The 20,971-nt window shown below is 38.9% G+C and overlaps 1 protein-coding gene across 1 annotated transcript; it reads right to left on the reverse strand.

The window, feature by feature from the left end:
- Positions 1–3,867: 3,867 nt before the first annotated feature.
- Positions 3,868–6,155, reverse strand: LOC128611272 (lysyl oxidase homolog 3A-like). The gene is made up of 4 exons (XM_053630651.1): positions 6,048–6,155; positions 5,241–5,354; positions 4,407–4,518; positions 3,868–4,257 (listed from the first exon to the last, which is right to left on the reverse strand). The coding sequence occupies exons 1-4, from the start codon at positions 6,153–6,155 to the stop codon at positions 4,184–4,186; spliced, it is 408 nt and encodes a 135-aa protein (XP_053486626.1). The 3' UTR covers positions 3,868–4,183.
- Positions 6,156–20,971: the final 14,816 nt, after the last annotated feature.

A 20,971-nucleotide genomic window follows, 5' to 3' on the forward strand; every position in this document is an offset into this window, starting at 1 on the left:
AGAACTAGAGTCCATTGTGTGCTAAAGTTTGAGGTTTCTTCCAGATGATGCATATTAAAAACTGGACAACTACCAAGAACAAGCCAGAAACAGCAGGTTTTAAGAAAACTGCCTTCAGTTGTGCAGTCATGGGTTCGGGTGCCCAAAGTGGATTATGGGTTGTTTGGTGAAGAGTTAAGAATTGTCTGGCTTTGTGTAGTATGCCTTGAATTGCACAAGATTACTTACATGGACTCACTTTTCTTTCAGAGTTTTGGACTTGGGTTTAAATACTACGGAAGCCTTAAGTGGCCATGCATTATTGCTTTTTTTCTGTTTTCTTGTGATCAAGACTTAATTTTCCTGTGCACCGGACATCAATCATCCCGATTGGGATGGGGTTTTAAATGGGTTTTTTGGCTAAATGCCTGAAATAAGATCTGTGGTTAACACAAGCTCAATATATGTTCCCGTTTACCCCAATCAAGATTGTTTTTTTAAAGCTTTTACGTGTCTTGAAAAAGACGGTTGCTAACAAGTGGCTAAATGGGACTACAGAGGTTGTCAGGGACATTAAACGTCATCACGCCGAACAGGAAAACTCTTCTATTACAGCCTCGTTGTGTTTATACTTGCACTCTTGCAACTCAACTTGTAGTAATTGTAATTGTAATTGTATTGTTTTTTGTAAATAAAGATTGAAAGAGTCGCCGGAAGCGTAGCGGTGGTGACGTTGAAGTCATGCGACCGGGGTGTAGTTCGTTTATAGTTTAACATTAGCTTTTTACTTCTGGTGAGTGTATAGACTTCAAAAATCTTATCTTAATGAACAAAACATGTGAGAATCATAAACTTTTGTTGGTCACAGATTTATTTTCTGCAACAATCCAAAAGCCAATGGAAAAATTCTATTGGCTTTTTGTTTAAGGAACCAGGGTGATCCTAACTTCTGGGGTGGCCTAATAAAATACCTCATCGCTGCAGGATTGACCATTTACACATTAGTGTCCAACACTTGAGAAAGGGGACACCCTCTCTCTTAATATGGAGATCAAGTCCATCTCTACAGCGGGCAATTACTACATTTATGATGGTGAAGAGGCCAACGTGCATGTAACACAAGGGCGTAGATTTGCATATGGACGGTAGGGACATGTCCCTACCAATATTTTGGGAGGGCAGAGTTCTCCCTACCAATATTTGTGCGAACTCGTTCGCATTATCTTTGGAGTGAAGTCATGTAAATTCCATAGCATACTCTCCCAGAAGCTCCAGGATTTAGGTATGCTAGCATTTGATTGGCTGAAAGGGGGGCTATCTGAAGCCTCACCTTACGTACAAATGTCGAGCTGCCAGTGTAGAGTACAGACACGGAGGCGAGGTTATCAAGGCTGTCAGTCCATACCTCAAGCATGGGCGAAAAATTTTGTCTTTCAGATGACTCCCTTTCCTCTATTGCCTGCACGGCACAGCACACACAAAGTATTTTCCCCATGCCAACACGTTTTGTACTTTGTAGATATCATGCCACCAAAAAAAAAATCTACGAGACATCAGGAGCTTTTTCCCCACACAAAGCGTAAGTAATAGGTAGTAAACTAACTGTCCAGTAGCCACATTGATTTTAAATGAAAACCTGTCAGCGACCAAACGTCACCAGCCTTGCACTGCGGAAAGTAATGTCACCTGATGTTAGTTAACCGTGTTAGCTAGCGTTAACTAGCAAGCTGACCCTGCCTTCTGTCATCTGCAGGCTAGCAGTCAGGTTGCTAGCTGGAACATAAAATAGGTGTGTATATGAAATTATGTGGAGTTGAATTTTAGTCTAGAAATCCCATGAAAATGTCATCATTTAATGAATTAGTTTGTATGCAGGAAACACAGCAGCAGGATGAAACAGCTGCGTCTTCAGGGTTTCAGATGGGGTCCTAGTTATGAATTATATTTGGGAATTGTAGGGAGGCATCAGCATTAAAGTCAGTCTTTAGGTTGTTCAGCAAATATACAGTATAACCTTTGAAAGGCAACATATTGGTCATGAGTTTGTTTTGAAAAAAAATCTTACATCAAAACAACATAAGATCCTATTCACTCAATATTAACATTTCCCTCAAAAATAAATGGGATCCAAAGTTTAACTATATGTTTATGTATCTTCACCAATGCATAATTTTATTACAATAGAAAACTCAGAAATCAAGTAGGCCTAAAGATGCGCTAGGGCAGGTTGAGGGAGAAGCAGCTGGACCTTCAGGGCTTCAGGTGAGGTCTTAAAATGATACTGCAATTAAACATAGACCTATATGAAGAGTTCATTTGCAAAAACAGATATCTCCATTCTTATGAATATTTAAAAATCATGTTTTTTTTTGTTTTTTTTTTATTGGGCATTCCAGGTAATATCAATCAAACTGCAGTTGGGTTGTTTTAATTAAGTAAAAATAAATGTAATCAAAACAACCCAATTGCAGCTTGATTTGTATTACCTGGAATGCACAATTTAAAAAATGATTTATGAAAATGAATTAAAATGGTGGATATCTGTTTTTGCAAATGAACTCTTCATATGCTATTATGGATTAATTGTAAATGACCAATTAACATGTATTGTAAGTAACATAGTCTACCTATTTTAATGTTAACCTAGTTGCAAGTTATTATAACACAGGATGCAAAAGAATAATTTGTATATGTTGATACAGACCAGGTTAAGTTTAGTTTTCTCTTTAGGAGACAGTCAGTGTGAGTGAGGATGATCCTGAAGCAGGTCAGTGTGTAGCAGTGTCATGGACATGGGGAGTAAGCCATACCAGCCTGATCCAAAATTCATCGAAGTACAGCAACTTCCAAACAAGATTTTGCGGTTTCAGGCGAACTGGTACAGTCAGTATTCATGGCTTCACTACAGTCCAACACTGAAAAAGGTTCTTTGTTTTGAGTGTGTCAAAGCATACACCATAAAAAAGACCACTTTGGAAAAAAGAATGACCCTGCCTTCTGCACAAAGGGTTTCAATAACTGGAAGAATGTCACAGATAGCTTTAGTCGCTGTTTGGATTGTTTAAATAGACACCAAGGACTATCATAAAGAATGTTGATGTTGGATGCAAAACATTTTTTTGTTTGTTTTTTTCTCTTTTCCGTTAACAAGTAATTTCATAGTTTACTTTCTTTTAGTCTTTGATCTGTTGCTTTGTATAATTTGTATTTAAATTTAAAAACAGATCTTAATGTAAATATAGATGTTATATTTTAATAAACCAGTTGGTTGTCAACATTAAAAGCAGTCCTTTTGTTTTGTTTTTTTTCCCGGGGTGGGTGGGTGTCCTTACCAATATTGAGACCAAACCTACGCCCTTGATGTAACACCAGTCCCATTCACAAAGTACGAGATTTTCTCACAATAAAATTACATCGTGGGAAAACAGCAGAAACAAAAATACAAAAAGTAATAATGCATGGCCGCTTAGGGCTTCCATAAAATATAGATGGAGTTTTGGAATTCAACTTCATGCCATATGAAATGTAACAAACAAGGATAAAGTGCACACACACACACACACACACACACACACACACACACACACATATACATATATACATATATATATATATATATATACACACATATATATATATACACACACACACATATATATATATATATATATATATATATATATATATATATATGCTGAAAATCCACTTTCTTAAAGTTTATATAAACTAAAATCACCAGGGATAAATACATATAGTTCAAACATTTTGTTGAAAAATATGCTCAACATTTTATAAATGCATCCATTATGAACATTCCCTTTAAAATGCTTTAAGTTTTCTAAAAGCTTATTTATCTAATGTAGGGACTAGAAGAAGGATGAACATGGACTGGTTCGTTAATGAGGAAGTACAAAATTGGGCTGCTCCCTTCAGCTATTTCCTTTTTCTTTCTTTCTTTTTTTTTTTTAGATAAAGGGCTAATTTAAGGTCCTCTGTTCAACTGCTCCTGAGCTGACTGTACGCAAAAATGCTAGCTGTTGTCCATGGTATTCCACAGAACTCCTCAGATGTTGGTAAAGCGATATCTCTGATTTGGACTTGGTGGATGCTATATTAAAACTATTCAGTAAGAATAAATAGTTAGGTATATTATAAAGCTATCCTCATTGTGGCTTAAAGCAGTTCCTGGTGATGGTGATTGGTGTTATAAGATCTGATTATTCAGCTGACCAGGATAAAGTTCAAACTCCTTCTCTGCTTCTTCGCTGTATGAATCACCTAAGAACAAAATATTAAATAAAATGATTGTATTGCTAAGAAGAAACATATAAGGTAGATAATAAATAATGAGCTAATTAATGGTGGGATGTCTTGAAAAGTGAAAAGTCTAAACACTGCAGATCTATACAAATAGGGTTAGTAGTTACCTAAGTGGCACGGATGCAGCCAGATTCGATGACCATCGTATTTGCAATTGCAGCGTTTGGCGTTATTGGTGAAGTCACTTTCTGCTACCTCAAAGTTGGGGTTTAGTATAACCTGTGAGAGACAGAACCAGCAAAATGCGTTACATATTTTGGAGGAAGAAAGTGCTAAATAAACAAATGACTGACCAGTTTATGTTAATATTAACTAATGAATCCTACAGGTGTATCTTCCCTCGTTCAGTATAGCATTGTGTGCTATGTCAGTTTAATAAACCTTTTTTTTTTTTTTTTACATGCCTCATCCTCCTAAAATCAAAGCTACAGTCACTGTCCACTTTAATAGGAACACTTGTATACCTGCTCATTTATGCAGTTATCTAATCATTCAATCAAATATCAGCACACAATACATAAAATCATACAGATACAGGTCCAGAGCTTCACATCAAACATTAGAATGGGGGGATAAATGTGATCTCTGTGACTAAATGTGGCATAGTTGTTGGTGCCAGATGGGCTGGTTTGAGTATTTCAGAAACTGCTGATCTCCTGGGATTGATTGAATGATTAGATAACGGCATAAATGAGCAGGCGTACAAGTGTTCCTATTAAAGTGGATGGTGAGTGTATGCTTAAGTATTATTAATTTGCTGTGCTGTTGCAGTATCATATGTCTGCCACAAGAGTGCAGACTGTGAACACCATATTTACATTTCTTTGCCATTATAGTGTTGTTCTGCATTTCCAAAAAAATATAGGTATCTGTTGTGGATTGTGTTTGTATGACAATAATTTATTTATTTATTTTTTACGAATAAGGTTCTTATTGTTTACCTGCAGTATGTAGTTTCCGGGTTTAACATCAGTGATATCAATCCACTGGCAGTCTATATCATGTCTGTGTCCCAGAAGCCAGCCATGATGCCCTGTAAATGTAAATAAAAACAGAATACAATGATTTGCAAAACTCATAAACCCATATGTTATTCACAATAGAACATAGAAAACATTTAAAATGTTTAAACTGAGGAAATGTACCGTTTTAAGAAAAATATATGGTCATTTTTAATTTGATGGTCGCACCACGTCTCAGAAAAGTTGGGACGGGGCAACAAAAGGCTGGAAAAGTATGTGTCACTAAAAAGAAACAGCTGGAGGAACATTTAGCAACTAATTAGGTTAATTGGCAACAGGTCAGTAACATGACTGGGTATAAAAAGAGTATCTTGGAGAGTCTCTCAGAAGTAAAGATGGGATGGAATCTGGTTGGAAGCATATGTTGCTCTAAAACCTGTATATACCTTTATATCCAGATGTGCAAGCTGGAATTGAAACCTTACTTTTTCCTTAAAATGGTACATTTTGCTGATGATTCAAATCCAGCTGCCCTACATCTACATCTATTGACCTTATCTCTCATAATAATGAGGGTGCACAAGCACTCTGATAATACTGGTAGATTAAACCAGATAGATTGTGTTTAGATGTTTCTGTCATGTATTACTGGAGTACAGATCCATGATATACTATACACGTTTGCATCTACAAAATCATAGCATGAGTATTTGTTGTGTTTTTACAAATCTAAATTCAGGAATGAAAATGCTGATTCATACAGCAGTCCTTTGTTATTGTGTTTGCTTGCAGAATATAACCGAGGCCGTCATCCTCCATGGCCTTCTTAGTGTGCCACCTGGGGCCAACCTGTACAGCTGCTCTGCCCTCGTGGTCTGTACTGCCCCTGACCATACGGATCTCTACATGGATCCTGGATCTCTGCAAGGTCTATTCACTGAGTTACGTGATGACAATCCAGTGAATATAAACAGGACTGCAATTCTATTATGCAAGGTATTCATTCATTCATTCATTCATATTATTGTTCTTTTGTATCAGTGCTTAACTTTAAGTTGAGGAATTTACACTTTACCTGGCTGCTACCTCAATAACTGCTATGTCCATATTTGGTATAAGCTAATTTGCTGAATACTAAGTCATAGCATGTTCTGTTTACAATTATACCATTTTTAAATTATATTGTTACTCCTTGGTACCTATCTTCAGCACTAAAACTGTGTACTGTTCAGCGCTTCACTGTGCCTATTGTCCTGTTTTAGTAGTATTGTATTGTCATGTGTTGTCAGCTCATGTTCGCATCTGCACTTTGTGTAGAATGTGTAGATCTTATTTAGTTCTGTGTCGTCTCATGTGATTATTATGTTGTTTTAAGTAGCACCATGGTCCTAGAGGAACGTTGTTTCATTTCACAGTGTACTGTACCAGCTGTATTTGATTGAAATTAGAGATGCACCAATGTATTGGCCGATAAAGGCTATTTTTCCGGCTATCGGCTGATAGTTTAAAAACATCCGATGACCAGGGCCGATTATATCCTGTCAATAAAAAGAGGGTGGGAAAACACATCGATTTCGTGCTGTGTGTAAAGATGTCTCTTGTTTGGAATGATGACAAAACTGCAGTTTGTAAGCTCTCTGAGTTCTGCACTGCTAAAATTTTACACTGGAAGTAAATTTTACAACACAGAAGTTTCGGTGTCGAGTCCTGACCAGTTTGTGGTCTATTATCAATGGAATAAACCAATTTTATTCCCTATGTTGTTAATTTACTTTGTTGTCTGCCACAGAAGTGCCTGATGCAAAATATTTAACTCATTTGCCAAATGCCAATCCTTGGTATTATAACATGGTTCTGCATTTCCCAAAATACTTTTAATAGTAATAAAAGGTCATATGATCTAGTCTTCATTTACCAACCATTCTCAACTAAAGAGCCGACTTGAGCCGCTGACTTTTTTCCATGAACAACGCATCGCTGATTAAGGAGAATATTATACTACAGTACAGCAAGTGCTTAAGCTTTATAGTTATGAAAATGACAACCTTCTGTGTACTTCTGTGGGTTCCAGAATCTGGAATCTGTCAGTCCACATCTTGAATCTACAAATGCAACCCGCTTCGCTTCGACAATAGTCTCTGTGTGTTTTGTTTCTTGTCCTGAGATAACTTATGCTACAATCTCAGCATGTTGTTATAGAGATCTACTCCTGTTTAATACTCTGCTTCTTTAAGGCACTGAGGCAGATCCATACTTTTGGCAACTACCTCCCTGCACAGTACATATATGGCTCTATCTGACAATTCTATGTTTTTAGATACACAGCGATACATTGTTAATCTTCAGTAAGGTCAAAGCAGATACATCTTGATGCAAAACTTCTCACTTTTGCCAAAAATAATTCCAAGGTCTGAATATTAAAGCCAGGCATGTTAGATTGAGCAAATAAGTCTCTGGTAACTGACTGGGTACCTCTGATATAATACACATGCTCTTGAAATTCTGGGAATTTTTACTCTGAGGCCGCTGCTAGCATGTCCCAGTCCCAGCTGCCTGCATGCCACCATGGCCTCTCGAGAAGTCCAGTCATCCCCACAGATCAGGCAGCACTAAAGCATCAGCATTAGTGGCCAGAATCTCCACCCAACCCTCCAGTTGTGTACGGCCTCCAGTTATACGGATCTGCGATGAGTTTAGAGACAAGCAACAAACAGCAAAGAAAAGTAAAATTCTGTTCAAACCAGTGACTCAGTTAAAGTCACTAGGTAGTGCATCCATGAAAGATCATGGGGTGATTCTACAATTAAGGGTACACTAAACATCAGTCATAAAGTTGAAAAAACCATTGTGCTTTGTACTGAAAGGTCTTTTTTTTTTTTTTTTTTTAATACATAATCGAAAATGAAATTTTAGATACTTTCAGGAAAAAGTATCTTTGATTGATTTCTTTGTCAACTCAGTGATGAACAAAATGTATGCCATCAAATATTCATAAAGAACTATATAAATAATTGATTGGTTAAAATGTAACAAAACAAGTGTAACTTAGTTGACCTCTGAGTTGACAATAAGTTTATAAAAGATATCAGACCCATCAGAAAAAAAACATGTGTTGTAATTCGAACTATTAAGCTAAACTAATCCTATGCATCTAGAAGTAGAGATTCTGACCCTTTTTCAAAGCCCATGTAAGGGGTGTTGCACTTCACTGCAGCATCCTCGTGTGTTTGCACTTCTTAGCAGTGATGTTGTTATGAGGGCAAGCCCACAATCTCTTCTCATTCCCACGGCACCGTACCTCATTCGTGTAGATGTGTCCCGTGCCTATGGTCAGGTTACCATTACACAATATTGCATTTTCTCATTAATATGAGCAAAATAAAGATCACGATGCACAATAATAAGTTTGCACAAAAATGGCTTATAATGGTTTCACATGCAGGCATGCGCTGTTCAGAAATCTTACAAAGACATTATCAGTATTTCATTATATCAGCCTATAATGGCTAAACACTTTCTTTTCAAGCTAAAAGTTAGGTGCTCATTGCTCAGTGTAATCCACCTTGGATCATGCGTGCATCAGTCAGAGCCTCTTTAGCAATACCGAAGCCCAATTCTCTGCATACCACACTAGCCAACTGCAAGCTCCAGTGGTCATCACCCACACAGAGCCCTTCAGGACCTCCACCAGGCCTTCCCCTGTCCTTGCACCACCCTTAAGATGCACCTTAGACTGGGTCAGAGACAAAGAACTACCTTTGTTACTGTTATGATTTTAAATAGTCCCTATTCTAACTAATGACTGAAATCTAGTCCTTATTCTAAAGTGATGGTTTACTGCTAAAGAGAAAGCAGAGAAAGAGAAAGTTTGTATGGAGTATTTTTTTCAAAGTCAACAACATTACACAATTTGAGATTTTCAATAAATGCTCTTACACTATAGTAAGCTTTCAGCACAAACCCATTCCATACATTTTCAGAGCTTTGAGAGAAGCTGCTAGTAAAATTACTTCCTACAGTGCGCACTATTCCTTCAAGAGGCAACAATGTGTGCTTAGGGTCGTTATCCTGTTGGAAGATGAACCTTCGCCCCAGTCTGAGGTCCAGAGTGCTCTGGAGCAGGTTTTCATCAAGGATGTCTCTGTACATTGCTGCATTCATCTTTCCCTCGATCCTGACTAGTCTCCCAGTTCTTGCCGCTGAAAAACATCCCCGCAGCATGATGCTGCCACCACCATGCTTCACTGTAGGGATGGTATTGTCCAGGTGATGACTGGTGCCTGGTTTCCTCCAGACATGACGCTTGCCATTCAGGCCAAAGAGTTCAATCTTTGTTTCATCATGGTCTGAAAGTCCTTCAGGTGCCTTTTGGCAAACTCCAGGCGGGCTGTCATGTGCCTTTTACTGAGGACTGGCTTCCGTCTGGCCACTCTACCATACAGGCCTGATTGGTGGAGTGCTGCAGAGATGGTTGTTCTTCTGGAAAGTTCTCCTCTCTCCACAGAGACACGCTGGAGCTCTGTCAGAGTGACCATCGGGTTTTTGGTCACCTCCTCGACTAAAGCCCTTCTCCCCCGATCGCTCAGTTTGGCCGGGCGGCCAGCTCTAGGAAGAGTCCTGATGGTTCCAAACTTCTTCCATTTACGGATGATGGAGGCCACTGTGCTCATTGGGGCCTTCAATGCTGCAGAAATGTTTCTGTACCCTTCCCCAGATCTGTGCCTCGATACAATCCTGTCTCGGAGGTCTACAGACAATTCCTTGGACTTCATGGCTTGGTTTGTGCTCTGACATGCATTGTTAACTGTGGGACCTTTATATAGACAGGTGTGTGCCTTTCCAAATCATGTCCAATCAACTGAATTTACCACAGGTGGACTCCAATCAAGTTGTAGAAACATCTCAAGGATGATCAGTGGAATCAGGATGCACCTCAACTCAATTTTGAGTGTCATGGCAAAGGCTGTGTATACTTATGTACATGTGCTTTTTTATTTTTTATTTATTTTTTTTAAATTTGCAAAGATTTCAAACAAACTTCTTTCACATTGTCATTATGGGGTATTGTTTGTAGAATTTTGAGGAAAATAATGAATTTACATTTTGGAATAAGGGTGAAACATAACAAAATGTGGAAAAAGTGAAGTGCTGTAAATACTTTCCGGATGCACTGTATTCATGTTTCCAGATGAAAGATGCATATTAAAAGGTATAAAAGATGTATCCTTGATTGAGAGCACTACCCTTGCAACAAGGATAGGTACAGTTTAGTACTATTATTTCGGAGAGTGTATCTCAATTCTGAATATGGCCCTTAATTTGTCATAATGATTAATTTAACAGCAAATGTATTTTTCTAAATCATGCTTTTTTGCTAATACCTTTAACAGTACCTTTCTCAGTGAGCTTATCCTTTCAAAGACTCAATCAGCCTCTTTTTTGGTCAGCCCCCCCCCCCCACTTCATTATAAAACATGACAGATTTTTTTCCATTGTAGAAGAGATTATTTCAATGACATAAGATGTGTTCTTTGAGCAGTGCACTAAATTAAGATAAGCATTCAACACTCAATGACTAAGATAAAATTTTTTTGTTCTATGCAGTACTAAGTTTGGACAAATCTGGAAATGGAAAAAAAATAAGTCATAAAAACTTAGGAAATAAGACATATTTTCAATCATTCATCTTTAGTAATCCCTTCATCTTGGTAAAGGTTGAGGTGGATCTCGAGCCTATACAGGGCATGAGGCAGGAATACACCCTGGATTACATACCAGTTCATCATAAGGCATTATGCTCACACATTCACACACTCAGTCATATCAATCCACCTTCCAGTACGTTTTTTGGGAAATGAAAAGAAACCAGACAGCCCGGAGGAGCCCACTTCTCTGGGCTCTGTCTCATCTGAGATGGACAGTAGCACAGTGGAATCGTGTTTTGTGGTCCGAGGAGTTAACATTTAAAATAGTTAATAGTCAAAATAATCTGCCATGGTATGGGGGTGTGTCAGTGCCTGGGTAACTTGCACAGCTGTGAGGGCATCATTAATGCAGAAAGGTATGTACACATTTTGGAGCAACATATGCTGCCATCCAGAGCAGGACAATGCCAAACCACATTCTGCCTGCATTACAAGCACATGGTTGCATAAGCAGAGAGTGTGGGTGTGAGCATGGCCTGCTGCAGTCCTGACCAGTCTCTGATTGAGGATGTGTGGTGCATTATGAAGCACACAATAAGGCAACGAAGGCCCCATATAGTTGCCCAGCTGAAGAAATGCATAATGTATGAATGGGGGAAAATTCTGCTTGCTAAACTTAACCAACTGGTGTCTTCCTTCAGCGCCCATTCGCTTAATTAGTGTAATTAAAAGAAAAGGTGATATTACACATTGGTAAACCGTCAACTGTCCCAACTTTTTTGGAGTGTGTTGCAGTTATCAAAGTTGAATTGAGTGTAGTTTTATTTAAAAATAAATTAAGTTAACAATGTAAAACATCAAATAATGTGTTTTCAATATAGTACATGGTGAATTGAAATTTCAAGTGACTCTTTTTGCTTGGTTTTTTTTTTTTTTGCATTTTCCATATTGTCCCAACTTTTTTTGGAATTGGGGTTGAATATTTGGAGTATGTTCCCACTGATATTTTAATACACCTGGGTGACTAGGAACAGGAAAGTTTTCAACCGTAATTTCCTGTTTCACAGGTGTATATATATGAGGAAACACATAGGCCAAATTCCCTTAGTCATTCATAGCAATGGGTAAGACCAAGGAATATAGCTGTCATGGGTGGCAAAAGGTTGTTGAGCTTCTCAAAAGAGGAAGTGGCTTTAAGAAAATAGCACAAGCATTAAAAATGCCCATTTCCACCATCAGGGCAATAATTAAGAAGTTCCAGTCAACTGGAAATGTTATGAATCAACCTGGAATTGGATGTGTGTCTATATTGTCTCAACGCACTGTGAAGAGAATGGTTTGAATGGCCAAAAAAATCTCCAAGGATCCAAGTTGTGTCTTGGGGTCAGAAAGTCTCAGAGAGAGACAGAAAGAGAGCTTGATGGAGAGCAGTCAAGTTCACGTCAGCTGCAGCAACTCAAGATAGAAAGCAAAGGAGTGAGAACCAGAGAGGAAGAGAGGCACAGGAAGAGGCACAAGGAGAGGGAGAGTGAGAGAGTAAAGCCTCACTGAGAGGCTTCACATCATTTGTCCATGGTCTAGGGAAGCCACAATGACATCATTCACAGTTCAGGGGGAGGAGCAACCAAATGGCTCTGCCTTTTAAAGGACTAGAGGTACATCAGTGCAATAACAAAGCCTCAGAAAAAACACTAATATAAATCAGGAAATTCCCGATTAATATAGTAGATTTCAGTACATTAAAGTTTGTTTGTAGGAGTCAGGTAAAATTACAGCCTGTGCCACAAAACTGGTGTGTTGTCAGGTTCCTATTCATGTTCTCACACAGGATTGATAAAAACAGGCATGCAATTTGATATCCTCTGGAGAATAAAGACAAATTAGCTGTGCTTCTCACATTGTCTCTGTCAATCCATTACAACACACACCCCTAATATACCACAGCTCCATCTATTCCACACTGATTACAGTTAGTATTAGACTGAACCAGGTTTGGACCTGAATCTAAGGTGAAAAAACACTTATGTTATACAAACAATTAAATCAATGTCCGAGCTTCCATGTCAGTAAAAACTGCCAAGATCGCTTACAGTTAACTTGTAAGAGAAGTAAGCAACAATCATAACATGAACCAGTCCCCTACCTGAGCCTTGTAACCAGGTAACACAGTAAACATTGCAACATCTCACTAATGACTCCCAGAGAGATCAGCACACTCATATTCTCTAGCAATTTCTCACCAATTCATGCTGGTTTCCTCAGTTCCACAACTTTCTAACTCCTTAAACTTCCACAAGCAATCGGTGGGTTGAGACTAACACCTATCAAACTTCATGTACTGTATGAATTATAATACATATCTGATTATCAGCAATACTACATATTGATCTAATGCGGATAACAGTAGCTGAATTTCTGCAAGCTTCTGTTGTTATTGGAAATGTCGGAGGCTTGATTGTTGATTGATTGTACAGGTATGTGTGTGATCAGAATGATGGTGAGCTTGAACGTGACAGAGTTAGTGGACATTGTGTTTGCGGTGGCCATGTTTGGAGGCCAAGTTGTATTCTGTGAGTGTGGCACCGATTCCACTGATATGACAATCAGAACAGTCATAACCTTTCCCATCAGTTTCACCATCATTACTGAATTATTCTTAGTAGTTACTAAGTAATATGCTTTATGTTCAATTGTCATAGAGTTAAAAGGGTTGAAAACAACTTACATGTTTCAGTGTACTTATTTAGCGGCAACCCCTGCCACGTAGGAGAATCAGTGTATCACAGATAATCCATAACAGAGACTTAAACAATCCCATATGGAGTGAAATTCAGCTACGAACTCTGTAAGAGCTTTCTTGTAATAGGTTTATTACTACTCATCAGCTACTTGGCCAAACTGATAACGTCAGTGTCATTTATCAGAGTCACATTAGGAATTCTACCCTGTCTGATAACAAGCAGGTTGGCTTTTACAGTGCTAATCACTACCTCATTTCCTCTGGCTGTGTTCATTCACAGAGTGGTAATTATACCAAGTCAACTGCAATGCTCAATGCACCGTTGGCATGGTTATTAGCAGTAACACAAATGGTCAGTAACTGCTTTGGAATTGAGAATATGTTGACTGATCAGGTGTAATGATTCCCGTAGGGCTCCTGCTGGAACATAACCAGCATGTTGACTCAATCTATAGACAAAGACAGCTAGCATGAAATTTGACCTGAAGCTTCATGTGAACATGTAATCCTGCCAGCAAAAGGAGAGAGATAAGCAACCCAGTTCCAGCTCTCTGTGTGATCATATATGATCAACGCTTCTATGCCAGATGATTATCCTCCTTTCACACATCCAATCTCATTCAATCAACGTTCTCCCACTCCATTGTGTGTGCCACACTCTCACCGCTGTTTACATTTGAAGTTAAAGCATGGGGCTGACCCTCTCACAGGTCTCAAGCTCTAAGGAAGTATGCATTAGTGCTTTTATGAGTCTGGGACCAAATCATTGACATTAACCTGCCCGCTGGAAGCAGTGCTCATGAGGCAAACTTCCTGCTTAGTGGGGTAATGGAGTATGGCCAGTGCATTGCCCTCAGCAGGGAGATGAGAATGAAGAAAGCTGAGATTGGAGATCCTCTGTTCACGAGGCATGTTGGCCTGGAAAGGGGCACGTCCCGTGTCGTTATATCATTCCCACACTGGGAGCAATGAGGGGGAGAAAGAAGGACATGAGCATGGCTGGGTTTAGCATTCTGGACAGACACAAATGGGAAAACATTCAACAAGGTTATAATGGAGGTTAACTTTTAGCAGGGGACCACCTTGCCTCTGACCCATTTTATTGCTGATACAAATCAATTCAGCACATACTGTCTCTGCGTGTTATGTATGAGCTGGAAATAAAAATTTGGGTAAAACTTGTCAGCATCTTTTCAAATATTGACGTTACATGCAAGAACTTAGTTGAACACATTCATAACACCAAAATACAGGACACAAAAAAACCACACGGTATCTAGGGTATATCTTTAATGTTAAAGCTAAAACACATAAAATGTGTTTTTAAAGGCAAAAGTTCCACATCATTCAAATCAACATTCGCTTGTAAGTTAAACTCTGATTAGATTACAATGAACATACTACATCTGTATCTCTATTCAGGCAATCAGTGTTGCACATATTAGGAAAAGAATGCAGATGTGCATTCTCACCAAGGCCACCATAGAGGACACATAGGAGGAGGATCCATTGTACCAGACTCCTCCCACCTCAAGTCATTCCTAGTGACCGTAACTTCCAAGTACTTCCAAGAATGTCATGAATACATCAAGGTCCTCAAGCCTGGAACCACTGCTCCCAGAATCTACCCGCTAACAAGCTATGAGGCAGTACATCGACAAAGCCCTCATGCAGGGGTACATCCGAGCCGCCACTTCCCCAACATCAGCTGGATTCTTCTCTGTGGAAAAACAGAAGATAGTCTCAGGCCCTGTATATACTATCAAGGGTTGAACCAGATCACAATTAAGTATAGCTTCCCTCTACCACTAATCCCATCAGTCCTTGAACAGCTCAGAAAGGCCCAAATATTCACCAAGTTGTACTTGCACAGTGCATACAATCTCGTGCGCATCAAGAAAGGCAAGGAATGAAAAACAATGTTTAGCAACACGTTCTGTCACTCTGAGTAGTGCATAATGCCATATGGGCTCACCTGTGTGTCTTCTGTCGTCCAGTGTCTTCTTAACGATGATATCCTGATCTACTCACCATCCATGCAAACTCATGGAAACCATGTCAAGCAAGTGTCTCCACAAGAAACATCTTTATATCAAAGGTAAGAAATGTGGATTCCACGTCCCTCGAAGGTAATTTCTTGTTTGCATCATCAGTGCAGAAGGCGTATTCATGTGCAAGGGACACTCAGTTCATGCCAAAATGTTTCTGTCCTTGTTTCTCTTTCCAACTTTAGACCATGGTGAGTGCTTGGGATATAGTGCTGATACTGGGCTGTATGTGGCTCCCCACCTGCTTGTGTCAGTCTGTCTCTCCTCAATCTGGAAAACTAAAGCTTACCCACGCAAACACAACGAGGACCGAGTGAAGATCTTCTATAACAACGAGTGGGGCACAATCTGTGATGATGACTTCACTCTGACTAATGCCCATGTGCTCTGTCGCCATCTAGGATTTGTGAATACTAACAGTTGATCAAATAGTGCCATGGATGGATTGGGCACAGGTTGGTGTATCAGATGTTTTCCTTTGTGATTTTGAAATGAGGACACAGTAAGAGTATTGCATAATTCTATTTTTAAGTGTAAAGAAATATACCTAGTGTGTTAAAAAAAAAATGGAGCATGACAAAAATAGAGCTTTATAATAATTTTAAAAAAATAGCTTGAACCAGTATTTTTTGTAATCTTGGATAAATTGATTTATAGCACATCATTGTTGAATTCTTGAATCTGACCTGCCCTGTCCCTGTTTCCACTTGGCTTGCAGTACTAGCATGTTCATTAATTGTGCTCCGCATCATAGTCTCTGCAGGTAAGATTTGGCTGGATAATGTAATAAGCAGAGGCTCCAAAAGCAGATACTAAAGTTCGTTGATGGGCATAGACCTGAATAAAAATGTGAGACACTGGGATACATAGCACATTCAAACACAGTTTGAATGAGCTGTTGTGAGGCTTCTGGGGCCACCACGTATTGCCCAGCTTGCTCAATGCTGAGTGCTGCCACAGTGACATTGAGGAGAACTCTCAGAACAGCAAGCTGCCTAAACGCACCCCAAACCTGGAAAAGAGGTCAGGGTTCATCACCCTTGGCTACCGTATACCACAGTGAGGGATAAACAAGTAGATGCCAAGTTCAGTGTTTGGCAAGGATCATGGAGCGTGGACACATCCTCCTGACCAAAAAGGTATTCGGTGAGTGTCTGAACAAGAGCCATAAGCTAGACCGGCCTCTCACGAAGTACACTTCTTGCTGAGTAAAGCACCTCTACCTGAAGTTCACCTACCTAGACTCAGGCTTTGACAGAGTGACTGAGGCCAGATTTCACATGGTGGCTTGCCAATTCCACAGGGACATCTGTCTTTGTTAACCACTATACAGAGACAATAAGATTTGGAGTGACTACACTGAGGAATTTTTTTTTTAGTAAGTAACAGAGAAATCCTTCTGTCTAACATCACTGTCTCTCTCTTCCTCTCTTATTCAGTCACTTTTTCAGCCCTTTTCACAAATATATTTTTGCTCCTTCTATAGAGAGAAATCATTCTGTCTAACCTCTATCCATTGTGCCTATCTTGCTTTATTTTTTTCTCAGGTAATTCTCACATAATTTGGCCTTGTATCTACATTAATTCATTCAAGCCTGTGGCATCAAGGGCTTAAATTATCAAACACATTTGTATACACTGTAGTGAATATACAGTCACCTCTGAAACTATTGGAACAGCAAGGCCAGTTCATTTGTTTTTTCAAGACATTTGGGTTTGAGATCAAAAGATGAATATGAGGGTTTAGGATTTCAGCTTTTATTTCCTGTTATTTACATCTATGTGTTAAACAACATAAAATATAGAACCTTTTGTATCAGACCACTCAATTTGCAGGTGAGCAAAAGTATAGGAACAGATAAGTCTTGAAGTAAAGTAAAAAACACTTAATATTTGGTTGCATGTATCTTGCATCAAGTGCATCAAGTGCAATAACTGCATCAAGCCTGAGACTCCTTGACATCACAAAATTGTTGCTTTCTTCTTTTGTGATGCTTTTCCAGGCTTTTACCTGGAAAAGCAGTTGTTTTTCAGTTGATGTTTGTATCAGGGGGGTTCTCCCTTCAATCTCCTCTTCAGGAGGTGAAATGGGCTCAATTGGGTTTAGGTCTGGTGATTGACTTGGCCAGTCTAAAACATTCCACTTTTCCCCCCGATAAAGTCCTTTGCTGAATTGGCAGTGTGTTTTGGATCATTGCCACATTGATAAAGTTCCTGATTAATTTGGATGCATTTCTCTGTAAATTGGCAGACAAAATGTTCCCATAAGTTACACCATCAATAAAGATTAGTGAGCCTGTTCTAGAAGCAGCCATGCAAGCCCAAGCCATGACACTACCTCCACCATGTTTCTTAGATGAGCTTGTATGTTTTGAATCATGAGCAGACACTTTGGCCTTTCCATCACTTTTGTAGGCTTCATATTTTTACCAGGTTGCATGCTCGTTGAAAATGAATATTTTGCAAACTAAAACGGTTATGCAACAGGACATTTTATTGAAGATTGATTTTATTCACCAAATAAAAACATTTGGGGTCTGTTTAGGTCTTTAAGGTTCTCTGCCAAGTTTGCACCTCAAACGACTTGGAAGTAACGCCTTGCTTCATGATTGACGGCAACGCAAACTAATCTGTGAGCAGTATAGGACAGATTGATGAGCTATTGCTCAATAGTGTTGCTGTCCTGGTGGCAGCCCTTGTCTTCTTTTTTATAATGGCTTCTCGGAAATGTGTAATGTACTGTATTTATCCACTAGATGGCGGAATAACAAAATGAATGTTAAAGCTGCGCAATATTAAAATCCTACGGTGTTGAGCACCCGAGCAAAAGCAAAAATAAACTAAAAGTTTAGCGTTTAGTATTGTTGTGTAATTCATTTTGCCATTTATATTTTTATTTTGTAATTTGTATTATTAATTCTTCTGTACATATTGAAATCTAGGGCGCATGGTGGCTTAGTTGTTAGCACGTTTGCCTCACACCTCCAGGGTTGGGGGTTCGATTCCCACATGTACGGAGTTTGCATGTTCTCCCCATGCTGCGGGGGTTTCCTCTGGGTTCTCCGGTTTCCTCCACCAGTCCATAGACATGCATGGTAGGCTGATTGGCATGTCCAACGTGTCCGTAGTGTATGAATGGGTGTGAGAGTGTGTGGGTGATTGTGCCCTGTGATGGATTGGCACCCTGTCCAGGGTGTACCCCGCCTTGTGCCCGATGCTCCCTGGGATAGGCTCCAGGTTTCCCCGTGACCCTGAAGAAGGATAAGCGGTATAGAAGATGGATGGATGGATATTGAAATCTGGGTTTAAAAAGGTGGTATTTTTTGCACAGATGTTCACACAGTACTGAAGCTATTACCTTGCCTTAGCCTACCATCTATGTCTGTGCAGCACACTTTAGTGTATTGTTTTCTCCACAGTAGAGGTACTTAGCATAGTATGCAGTTAAAGCAGAGTTGAGTAACAAGTATGAAGTGCTGAATAGAGCAGGTACATGCTGGTGTAATGTTATATTCAAGTGCTTATCATTCATAACCTATTCAAGACCTGTTTTTGCAGCTTTTGTGCAGGTTCAGTGAGACACACAGCACACAGTTTTCTTTTACCTCTCATATTTCATCATGTTTATATTGACCTACATCCTCACAATATTTAAATGAAAAAGGAAAAATTAATTCATTCACTCATTCATTCACTCATTCATTCATTCATTCATTCATTCATACATACATACATACATACATACATACATACATACATACATACAACCAATACAGAAAAAAAGTTGGGACAGTATGGAAAATGCTTTAAAAAACAAAGAGGAGTGATTTGTAAATGTACTTTGACTTGTATTTAAAGAAAAAAAAAATGTATAAAGACCTGGCATTTGATGTTTTATCTTATCAACTGCATAGTTTTTTGAAGATAAAAGTGTAGTGAGGCAATCGTCTAATCATAGTATATAAGGAGCCTCCAAAAAAGGCCTAGTCCTTCAATAGCAAGGATGGATTGAGGCTCACCAATCTACCAACATATACATCAGAGGATAATCCAACACTTTGAGAATAACATTCCCCAAAGACAAATCGGTAGAGTTTTGGGCATTTCACCTTCTACAGTGCACAATATAATTTAAAAGATTATTTAAAAGATTATATTAAGGAATACAGTCAAATCTCAGTGCGTAAAGGGCAAGGCCGAAAACCACTTTTGAATGCGTGTGATCTCTGATCCCTCAAACATCACTGTCTTAAAAACCGTCATGAGTCTGTAATAGATATCCTGACATGGGCTCGGGAATACTTTGGTAAACCTTTGTCAGTCAACACCATTCGCCGCTGCACCCACAGATACAAGTTAATGCTTTACTATGCAAAGCATAAGCCGTACATCAACACTGTCCAGAAGTGCAGCCCACTTCTCTGGAATTGGTCTCATCAGATGGACATTAGCAAAGTGGAATCATGTTTTGTGGTCCGACAAGTCAACATTTCAAATAGTTTCTGGACAAAACAGCCATCGTGTAATATTTTGAGATACTGGATTTTTGATTTCCATGAGCTGTAAACCATAATCCAGATTAAAACAAAAAAAAAGGCTTGAAATATTTCACCTTTTGTGTAATAAATCTAGAATATATGTAAGTTCCACTTTTTGTATTAATTTATGGGAAAAAAATGACTTTTCTATGATATTCTGATAATGATATTCTATACTCTTTTTGGTGTGTGATGCAGTCATCAGATTTGACATGATAAATTATCATTTTAAAAAATAAATTAAATGCACACAATAAACCATCAAATAATGTGTTAATAATGTGTTTTCAATATAGTACAGGGTGAACTGAATTTTTTTAATGACTTTTTTGTTTGTTTGGTTTTTTTTTTTGCATTTTCCATACTGTCCCAACTTTCTTGGAATTGGGGTTGTACATAGTTGAAGCACCTATAGATTTTATCACAACATCCAGTCTTTTGGGTAAGAGTCAATCAGTTTGGTACAGCTTGATGTAGCAATATTTTGCCATTCTTCCTTGCAAAAGCACCTTAACTCTGTTTGGCTGGGCATCTCCTGTGCAGCCCTCTTCAGGTCACCCCACAGATTTTTGATTGTATTGAGGTCTGGACTCTGGCTCAGCCATTCCAAGACCTTGATCTCATTTTGGTGAAGTTTCGCTTTGTCTTTTTTTTCTCCTCCCCTCAAAGCCTGCCCTCAGTTTCTTATTCCTTTTTTCATTTTGATAATTTCTTTGTTGATCTGGAGGGTTGCTTTGGG

Source organism: Ictalurus furcatus, chromosome 8 (genome assembly GCF_023375685.1).
Source record: "Ictalurus furcatus strain D&B chromosome 8, Billie_1.0, whole genome shotgun sequence".
Lineage (NCBI taxonomy): Eukaryota > Metazoa > Chordata > Actinopteri > Siluriformes > Ictaluridae > Ictalurus > Ictalurus furcatus.

Excerpts from the sequence above, each read along its gene's own strand:
- LOC128611272 (XM_053630651.1), bottom strand. The coding sequence starts at position 6,155 with ATGGTCAGGGGCAGTACAGACCACGAGGGCAGAGCAGCTGTACAGGTT. Across the intron at positions 5,355-6,047 it reads GCCTCGGTTATATTCTGCAA|CTGTTTTTATTTACATTTAC; the intron begins GCAAACACAATA and ends AATCATTGTATT. Across the intron at positions 4,519-5,240 it reads CCGGAAACTACATACTGCAG|GTTATACTAAACCCCAACTT; the intron begins GTAAACAATAAG and ends TGTCTCTCACAG.